The sequence below is a fragment of the Citrus clementina genome, unplaced genomic scaffold, assembly GCF_000493195.1.
Source record: "Citrus clementina cultivar Clemenules unplaced genomic scaffold, Citrus_clementina_v1.0 scaffold_2, whole genome shotgun sequence".
NCBI classification, from domain to species: domain Eukaryota; kingdom Viridiplantae; phylum Streptophyta; class Magnoliopsida; order Sapindales; family Rutaceae; genus Citrus; species Citrus x clementina.
The window spans coordinates 36,115,340-36,125,866 of NW_006262688.1; the positions used below are offsets into that span (position 1 = coordinate 36,115,340).

Here is a 10,527-nt window from a genome sequence, read left to right on the forward strand (position 1 = left end):
GTAGCATGCACGTACAGTCGAAGTGGAAGGGAAATGGGGGTGATGAAATCTTGTAAACGTACACTTAGCAGAGGACTGTGTACATGTGGCATGCATCATGCATGCAACATGTGACTCCTCATAAAACAAGTGGCATCCATGCATTTTTTTATTTTATTTTTTTATTTATTTTCCCATCACTAATTTAATTATTTACCCATTTACACTTTATTTCTGTCCTTAAATTTTCCCAACTCCGTCCTCTACTTACCGGCTACGGCTGCCTTTATTTTTATGTTTAATTTCCTAAGCTAACTAGCTTTGCTTTTAAACTTCTAAGCCTCGCTAGCGAATAGCGATAGACATATTAAGTGTTTTATTTAAGTTAGCCTTCAATAAAATTATTAACCATAGTGCATATAGAAACCAGTAAATTATACTTCTTTAGTTAATTAATTAATTAATTGGATTTCTCGGACCGACTGGCAGTGGTAGGTAATTATAACAGTCGTAGGTAATAGCACTTCTCTCGAAGCTCTGATGTGCCTACAACACAACAGAACAAAATTAATCTGGCTGATGCCATGCCATGCCACCCATGCCACTTCTGTTTTTCCGTTTCCATTGAACATTTGAACTGGATAAAAAGAGCTGCTTCTGATATTGTCGTTTTGTTTAGATATTTATAATTACCTGGAGAAAATTAATTAATTCATAAAATTTGTTTTTGCGGCAGGGCCAGGGCTGAAGTTCACAGAGACGAATATCAGACTAGCATCGGCTCATGAGATTAATCAAACCAATAATAATAACCACACAAATTATGAAGACAACGAATGCACAGTGCGGGAACAAGACCGTTTCATGCCAATTGCTAACGTTATAAGAATCATGCGCAAAATCCTTCCCCAGCATGCCAAAATCTCAGACGACGCGAAGGAAACAATTCAAGAATGCGTGTCGGAGTACATCAGCTTCATAACCGGCGAAGCCAACGAGCGCTGCCAGCGCGAGCAACGCAAGACCATTACCGCTGAGGACGTGCTCTGGGCGATGAGCAAGCTGGGCTTCGATGATTACATCGAGCCCCTCACTGTTTACCTCCACCGCTACCGTGAAATGGAAGGGGAGCGGGGTTCAATCAGGGGCGAGCCGCCATTGGTCAAGAGGCCGCCGGTTGAGTTTCGTACACTGGGTGTTGCAGCATTTGCGGCCCCAGCAGCAGCTTTCCACCATATGGGACTGGGACGTGGACATGGCTTTCTTGGAGCTGCAACTGCTCCTGCCACGGGGACTTACTTCAACAACAACGATCCTTCCAATAATAATACTGCGGCGGGGTCATCACAGCCTGCCGTTGCTAATGGTGAAACTTATGCTCACAACAAATAAGACAGTGCTGATCAGATAGATGAAACGCAAGCCGCACTAACCTATCTACCTAGACCTGCTAATTAATGTGACAATAACCACCTACTCAGTTTCTTGTTTGTGAGAGAATAAGTTTGGTGTTTTTAACTGTTTTTTTTTTTTTCCTCTTCTTTTTCATTCTGACAAAAAAAATATATATATATTGTACCGAACGTTTTCTTGCTGTTAGACATCGACCTTATGTTGTTGTAGGTAGCGAACTCTGCTGCCCGCATGCGACACAAGTAACTATCATTAATTTCGAACATAAAATATACAAATATAAATAGGGAGCCTCTATGTTACATTGAATGTACCATACACAATTCATAAGAACCACACAAATTATGGAACCCACATAATTATGTGGTTCTTATTGGCTGTGTATGGTACATTCAATGTAACATAGCAAAATCCATATAAATATAATACAAAATCGGAAACCATATTTGACAGGTTCTACTCTCAGGTAAGATGACATAGTTTCTCAGATCTAGAAAATGCACCAAAAATATTCTTCCCTTGCTAACTATCGACTTGATTACATTCACATTTCACACTGATGGGGCAAGCTGCAAGCCATACATAAGGAAAATTAAAAACTCAGATTGAAAGAATCGATTTCATTAGTTAATTTTATTCATTAGCAACTTAGAAGACATGGTTCAAATGAAACGCCAAAATTGTTTCAGCTGGTCAGCTCTTCCAGCTATTAGAAGCAGCTTCAATACACTGCTTTTTTCTCCCAGATTCATTGTCTTTCTCCTGGCACTCTTCCTCATCTTCTTCTCCTTGGGGTTCTCCTGAGTCAGCTTCACATCTTTTCCTTTGAGGAATTACTTGAAAGAAAGAAGCCTTCCAATCCCTTGTTTCCAGGAACTTGAGGAGTATCTCTAGCACTTGGTTCACCGTTAAAACCTGCACTCAGAGGAGCAGTACACGAAGAATCAGTAACCAATTTTCAAAATTTGCAATCTCTAGCTGTTCAAGAGATAAAAATAACCGGCCTCATGAACTTATTGGAAAAGATTCCTATATGGCAAGTCAAAAGAACAAGTGACTGCAGCATTTAGCTTACTTATTCTCACAATCAAACCTCATGCAATCCAGTGAAGCCATAAAAGTTATACCCATAATATAAATGAATAAAAAAAAAACAAGTATGCAACCTGCGTTAAAGTTATATGAGCTTTCCTATCGTTTAATCTGGTTAGATGATCAATAAGATCTGTAGTTTTCATCAACCAGAATCAGATTGAGGTAATAAAAGATCCAAGACCAAAGGTTACCTGAGAGCTCGACATCTTTAAGTAATTTCCTATAGGTAGTCTACCCGTTTGAATTCCCTGCTCTTGAGCTTTCTTCATGGTTATACCTTTCCAGCGATTCCTATCCACCAAGCCACCAACAATATAAATTTTATTTGGATCAAGGTCATCCAGAACTGTATCGGAATCAGCTGTCAGGTACACAAGATTCTCCTTATGATCTTCCAATGCTTCAATGTATGATCGATTTTCCTTCTCAATTATCCATTTATCAAATCCCGGAAGCCTCTGCAATTGGATTTCCATATCTCCCTTGCACCCAGTCAACCACAAATGAGCAGGCGACGAACATTTTCTATTTACAGCATAACAGTACATAATCTGCAGGGTTTCATTCAAAGCAAACGAGTTTAGAAATGAATCATTTTCAGTATCACATTTTAGAGGTACTGCAGGTTATTTAATTCCCAGATGGTTGCCGATAAATGAAATACTAACTTTCAACTATAACTGTAAGTGGGTGTGGTGTGTGGACGGTGAATATTAACTGCCAAGTAAAAGTTAGTTATCGATGAACTTGGTTGCGGCATTTTTACAAACATGCCTGTAAACAATGGTACCTGTTGAACGAGGCTTTGAATTTCAGCACGACTCATGAGATGAGAGAATTCAAGATCAATGATGATGTTTTGTCCGTTTTCTTTAGCTTTTGTGAGTCTCTGGATCTTGTGTTCTCTCTCCTCAGACCGTTTCTCCATTCTCTCTTTCCTTTGACCTTTCCTCTCCTCGATCAACTTTGACCTCTCCTCCTCCGACAAACTGGCCAGCTTCTCCTCCCATTCCCTTCGTTTTCGCTCTCCTTCTCTCTTCTTCTCCACTTTCATCTTCGCTTTCTTCTCGGCTTTTCTAGCTTCGTATGTCAACTGCTTCAACCGCTTCTTTTGGGCCGTCTTTGATAGACCGCTCGGCTGTGAATTCACTTGCACTTCGGAGATGTTTTCGCTGCCTTCGCCGTTTTCTTCTATGATCTCCATTGTTTTTGCAGAACCTTGCTTCTCTCTCTGTGTAAATCCCAGTATGAGGGGGTTTTGCTTAGGGTTCTGTTTTGGCCTTTCGATTGGGGAAATGGAAATAGAAAAAACAACGACGTCGTTCTGCACCTTTTTCGGCTTTTCGCTTTTATTTATTTATTTATTTATTATTATTTAATTCCGAAGGGTGACAATTATTATTAGTTTGCAGGAGAAAATTATGATGCAACGGTGGTACTGTGTCACTATTGCATTCAGTCGTTGGATCCTAATAAATCCGTTCATCTAAGTGAATCCAATGACTAGATGCAACGGTGGTACTGTACTTCCGTTGTATCGTAGCCGAACCCTAATTTGCACCGCATATGGCGATTGGTTCGAAAAAATATAAGGAGGAGAGAGGGGAGGAGAAAAAATAAAGAGTTGTCCATTTAAAAAATAAAAATAAAATTGATATTCTATTTTTATTTTACTTGTTTTTCTTTCATTTTTTTCTTTCATTCCTCTTCTTTTACGTCATTTCTTCCAACTAAAGTATATACATTTGGTCAATTTTATTATGAATAGATTATTTTATTAAATAATTACCAAAATATAAATTAATTTCAATTACATTTTTATATATTAGGGTTATGAAAAATAAAATATAATTATTTTTTGTTAAAATATTATGATTAGAACAAGAACTTTACAAATATGTAGTGACTTATTTAATAAACTACCTATAAAAAGCAAACTTTTACCTGCTTTTGAAAACTGCCTCTAAAAGTAACCCTTGTCTTCTGTTAAAAGCTATTGTCAAAATAAAAAATAAACAACTTTTAAAAATTTTACCAAATATCATTTTTGTCAAAACTTATGAAATAAGGTACTTATAACGTTTCAATCTCAATCCCAATTGGGCCAATTCTTGGATCTCTCTCTAATTTTACTTATGGCTTCTAAAATTTTTGAGGTTGAATTTTAAATTTGCAAGAACTTTAATTTTTTTTGTTAATCTAATTTAAATTTAGTAGATTAACTCATTTTTAATTATTAGATTGGTAAAATACAATATATTTTTAGTAGATTAAAATGTATGCTCATGGAATTGTATGTACGCTCTTCAAAATAATAAGTTTTGTATGGTCCCCACATTATTAATTTAGAGATTTTAATGCATGTATAGGGTATTAATTTTTTTTAAGTATGTAGTATTGGAATTTAGGATCCGTCATTAATGTGATAATTTTATGACCTTATAAATAAGTGACATGTTAAATATTTTGTCATATATAGTACAAACTTTATATCTCAATTATATAAGGGTGCGGCTATTTGCACTCTAAATTTTACTTTGAATACTCACATTTTAATTATTTTTTATATTACTAATTTAACCTTAATATAATTTACTATTAAGGACAATTTAATAAAACACAATTTGATAAATTTTTATCCAATAAATAGTCATATTTTTCTACTATAATCCACACCAACAATGAAAAATTGAGACAAGATCTCCACAACATCTCAGTGTCATTGGAGGTAATGGCTCCTAAACAACTAAATAGTTGTCTATTTGTTAGATTAAGCAAGGTCATATTGTGACCAAGAAGGAATTGCTGCCACGCCCAGTAGATCGCAAAGGGAAAACAAGCAAAAGGGTCCACTTTGAGAGGAATGTGATTAGGGAAGTTTCCGGCTTTGCACCCTATGAGAAAAGGATCGATGCACTTCTTAAAGTCGGCAAGGATAAGAGGGCGCTGAAGCTTGCAAAGAGAAAGCTCTGCACTTATGAGAGCTTGCAAAGAGAAAGCTCTGCACTTATGAGAGGGCAAAGATGAAGCATGGGGAGATGCTAATGTACTCTGCAGGATGAGGGCCACTGGAGGTGGAAAGAAGAAGAAGTGATGCATTACTTTGCTACATGTCATGTTCACCTGAACTTGGGTTATTAAATTAGCAGAGTTTGTTTTAGCCTACATTGCTTGCTTTTTTTTTTTTTTTTTCCAATTCAAAATTGTCATGAGAGGAAAATAAAAGTTCATAAAAAAAGGAAGAAAATTAGATATTTTGTTTGTGACGATGAATACTTTATTGGGTATAAAGAGGTGATAAGGTAATTAAAGAAATGGGTAATGAGGACAATATTGGAATTTGAAAGAGTAGTCCGAATAAAAATTAATATTTTAAAATTATTACTTGAGTGTGCAAAGTAAATGAGTGTTCAAACTTCAAAGTAGATTTTAGAGTGTAAATAGTTCTACTCATTATATAATTATAGCATAATTTCAACTTGTATAAATATGGATAAATAATCAACTACTAAAAATTTAATTCGTAAAAGGTAATATGACTTAACATACCATAACTAAAAATTTAGGCACCAGTTGAAAGCTTAATCTACCACCAATATTGTTAACTGTGAAAAGTATTACTAATAAATAAATATACCATGAATGATAAGATTTGCATTGCATGTAATTTTTAAGGGTGTGTTCAGTAAGCTTACATTACACCGTATTGTATTGTATTAAAACATTTTTTTTATGTTAACCTATGTTTGGTTGCTATTTTTGGTTGCATTGCACTGCATTAAAAACAAAGTGGCTAACAACCTAAGACAATGAAAGGTGTGTAAATTTAAATCTATGCAAGGTCGGGTTTAGGCTATATTGCATTAAAAAATTGTTTATATTTTAAATATAATCATTTAATTTTTATTATTTAACAAATTATAAAAAATTTTAAATTTATTAAATATTAATTTATATTCATATTTAAACAAAAATTGTATTTAAATAACAATATGAGATAATAATAAACCTAAATATTTAGTAAAATAAATGATAATACATTATTTTACTTTCATTACATAAAATCATTTTAATTGTTTTACTTTAATAAATAAAAATAATTTATGCTATTATGTACTAAAATGTTAACTTTAAATTTGAACAATTATACTGACATTAAGAATGAATAATATATAATTATATAAATAATTATAATCATAGATAATTATATAAATAATATATAGAAATAAATTATATTATGTTATATTATAATATTATTATATATTATTTAATAATAATATATAACAATAACGATTATTACATCATTTAATAATAGTATATTATTACATCATTTTTATATTATAAGAATTATTATATAACAATAACGATTTAATACTTAATTTCAACAATTAATAATAACACCACAAAATATTAATAAATTTAAATAATATTAATTTAATTATAATTATAATATAAATTTAACAGCAATATTATTTTATATGATATAGTCCACACTTCACCAGACATATTATTGCATTATAATTTAATTGAATACACCCTTATACAATCAACTATAATACAATATAATTAGAACCGTAGAATACAATAACGTGCAAGAACGTTTCAAACACAACCCAAAGGCACTGGCGTTATTGAGGTAACGATAGGTGTATTGATTAACGGATAGATACCTTGCGTCATGACTGCGTGAGCCCGGTCGACTGGTCGTCCGCATCCAGAATTCCAGATTTGTCGTTCTAGTGATGTGTGCACCAGTAACCTCGTAGGCTTTCTTTTTATTTATTTATTTCTTTCTTTCTTTCTTTCTTTCTTTTACTTTTCAACCCTTATACTTTTCTATATTCTCATTTATGCCCCTCATGAAACATTGTTGTCGTTATTACATATTGTAGCCATGGTAACAACGTATGCGATCACTTGCGAAAGCCACACGTATTAAATGAATAAAAAATACTGTTGAGGTTTTTTAGATTTAAGTCTAAGATATTTGAGTTTAAATTTTCTTTCTATTTTTTTAATCTGCTACGCTCTTAAAGGTGGTGAGACTTACTCAGTAATTTCTGGAACCTTATTTTCAGCTGTTAGAAGAAAGCAAATATGTAGAATTTAAATTTGTGTTAATTCTTCACCTAAACCACCTTAGATTATAGCATAAATAGTAATAAATTTTCATTAATTATTTCTTCAATACATTAGAGCATACACAGTATTTAGTGTTTTCAAATTTTCCTTCTAATTTGCCACATGGTTAAATACTATTTTTTTCTTAAATTTGAATAAGTATATATTTAGCTAACATCTTATGGTGTGTTTATTTATTATGAATGGAAATGAGAATTAAGGAATGGAAATAAATGTGTTTTCTTACTTAAATGAAAGGTGAAATGAGAATGAAAATAGTGGGTCTCACTTAAAATTGAGAATGATTGATTACTAGAGTACGCATTCTCATGGGGAAACGTGAGAATGAGAATATGATTATCTAAAATAATCATATTACCCTTACTTAAATCATGAAATTCTCATTTTATCTTTTATATTATTATTATTATTATTATTATTAATGACAAGGTCAGTTTAATAACTTGTAACAATCTATTCTGATTAAAAAATAAAGTAAACACATCAATGACGATACAGTTCCTTCCGAATTCGATTTCGACAACTAAAGTAAATAACTTATTCTGATTCTATTTCACATTCCGGTTTCAGTTCATTCCGATTATTGATTAGTAAACACAACATTAATGAATTTGAATACAAATGTACTAATGGTATTTTTTAATATTTAAATACGCGTGACATCTTGTTTATTTTCGTAAATTAAAAAAAAAACTTAAACATGGTTATTTTATACTTATTTCCTTGAAAGTAAAAAAAAATTTATTTTTTAGTTTAGAAAATTTAAATATTTAATTTACATATTTTCGGGATATAATATTTACTTCTCATTCAAACAAAAGTCATAAAAGTTCACATTTTCTATTCAAATGCAAATGTTTTAAAATCACATATAAGTTACAAAAAAAATAAATTTAATAAAAAAATCTGAAAATTAATAAAATTTTAGATTTAAAATATTTAACAAATAAGCTCCAATAATGGAATGACTTGCCATTTACCAAATTATTTGTCAAAATTTTATTTAAGGAAAAATCAGCTAGGAGAAAGTGCCTATGCTATAATAAACAATTTTTTTTTTTTTTTTTAAAGAAAGTTATGTTACTCCCACAGACTACAAAGTAAATAGTTCTAAATTATTCCAAATTTCCTTTTAATTAAAAACAAACGTGGATGTTTGAAATTAGCAAGACCTTTTCGCAAAAGAAGAGAAAAAGGAAAAAAAAAAAAACCATTACTGAAAGTTTATTTTAAGAAATTTCAATTGAATGCATGCACATGCAATAATCAAATTGTACACCAAGTAATAACACCTAACAATTCATTTTATTATATTGGCTAAATAATTTTTAAGGAATTTATTTATTCTCTTATGGACTAGCACAAGTAGTACTAAATAGTCTCAAAATTAACTAAAATTATGCCACGTGCTTGAAGGTGGCGAGACTTTTCAAATTATCTTTGAAAAGTTTATTTCATTGTTTCAAAAGGGATATAAAAAAATGAACATCTTATTCTATCTTTGCTTGTCCTAATGAATTTATGAAGAAGTTAGTTATTTTTCTTATATCACGCAGTGATTAAAATCATAGCATTAATATAATATTTAAACATAAATTATGTTAATAAAATATAAAACATGTAAATTTAACATAAACTTGCAAATCAACATCAAGTAGAAAATAAAATATAAATTATATAAATAAAATCTCAGACTAATATATAGAAGATAAAATTAGTAAATTAACATAAGAATAGTAAATTAGTATATTATTAGTAAACACAACAAAAACTTACAAATGTAACAAAAAGCTGGTAAATCAACATTAAGTATAAAATAAAATATAATTATATGAAGGAAACAAAATACTTGTAAACATAGAGTAAAACAAAGAAATTAACATAGACGTAGTAAAATTGGTGTATTATTGGTTAACAAAACAAAAACTTATACTTGTAATATAAAACTTGTAAATCAACATTAAATATAAAATATAATATAAATTGTGCAAGTGAAACATAGGACTTGTAAATAAAAAATAAAACAAGTCAATTAACATAAGAGCGGTAAATTGAAGTATTATTGGTAAAGAAAACAAAAAACTTATAAATATAACATAAAGTTTATAAATTAACACTAAGTGTAAAATAAAACATAAATTATGTAAATGAAATATAAAACTTGTAAATAAAAAGTAAAATAAGTAAATTAATATAAGAATTATTAAGAAAAATAAGAACTTATAAATGTAAAATACAAACTCCTTATAATAATGGTTGCCTTATATATTTGCTGACTATATTTCTAAGTGAATAATGATAATTTTGGGTTATGTAATGCATGTGACACTTTATTGAGGATAAAACTTATTTTCAAAATCAAATTTTAAAAAACTATACTTTTTATGTTTTTCAAAGCTACTTGTAACTAAATCTCCTCAATATCAACTTTAAATAATTTTTAAATACAAGTGAGAAGTAAAGTATAAAACTACAGTAAGTATGTATAAAATTAAAAATTAGATCCAATTTTATTGATATATCATATATGTTTAGTAATATAAGAATGTCTCTTTTTTTTTTTGGGCTTGATCCACATAAAAAAAAATAATTTTCCTTAATTAACCTATGTAGAAAACAATACTATGATAAAAAAAGAACTTATATATGTCCTAGAATGAATATAAAATTTACGGTTAAACCAATTTAATAAAAACTTTCCGATTATTTTCAATACAATTATTTTGTTTTTAATTGATAAGTGACTTTTTTCTTTGTTTAATTAAATTAAAGGAATAAATTATTTTTTGTTGAATGAAAGTTTAATATTGATTTATGAGTTTTATATTATTTTTAATTTTTTACAATTTTAAAATACCAATTTATCACTTTTATATTAATTTACTTGTTTTATTTTTT

At 30.1% G+C, this 10,527-nt stretch overlaps 2 protein-coding genes across 2 annotated transcripts; one reads left to right on the top strand and one right to left on the bottom strand.

Annotated features, from left to right (window-relative positions):
• The first annotated feature begins 722 nt into the window (after positions 1-722).
• Positions 723-1,448, top strand: LOC18051163 (nuclear transcription factor Y subunit B-9). The gene has a single exon (XM_024191601.1). It carries the CDS (start codon positions 844-846, stop codon positions 1,369-1,371), a length of 528 nt encoding a protein of 175 aa, XP_024047369.1. The 5' UTR covers positions 723-843; the 3' UTR covers positions 1,372-1,448.
• Positions 1,449-1,821: 373 nt separating this feature from the next.
• On the bottom strand, positions 1,822-3,796 carry LOC18051164 (tRNA (guanine(9)-N1)-methyltransferase). The gene is made up of 3 exons (XM_006449869.2): positions 3,278-3,796; positions 2,679-3,038; positions 1,822-2,307 (listed from the first exon to the last, which is right to left on the bottom strand). Exons 1-3 carry the CDS (start codon positions 3,689-3,691, stop codon positions 2,086-2,088), a joined length of 996 nt encoding a protein of 331 aa, XP_006449932.1. The 5' UTR covers positions 3,692-3,796; the 3' UTR covers positions 1,822-2,085.
• Positions 3,797-10,527: the final 6,731 nt, after the last annotated feature.

What these genes read in the sequence shown, in the direction of transcription:
- LOC18051163 (XM_024191601.1), top strand. Translation starts at nt 844, where the DNA reads ATGCCAATTGCTAACGTTATAAGAATCATGCGCAAAATCCTTCCCCAG.
- LOC18051164 (XM_006449869.2), bottom strand. Translation starts at nt 3,691, where the DNA reads ATGGAGATCATAGAAGAAAACGGCGAAGGCAGCGAAAACATCTCCGAA. An exon ending in TTCAAAGCCTCGTTCAACAG is followed by an intron (nt 3,039 to 3,277) that starts GTACCATTGTTT and finishes GAAACCCTGCAG; the next exon opens with ATTATGTACTGTTATGCTGT. An exon ending in TAAAGATGTCGAGCTCTCAG is followed by an intron (nt 2,308 to 2,678) that starts GTAACCTTTGGT and finishes CTCTGAGTGCAG; the next exon opens with GTTTTAACGGTGAACCAAGT.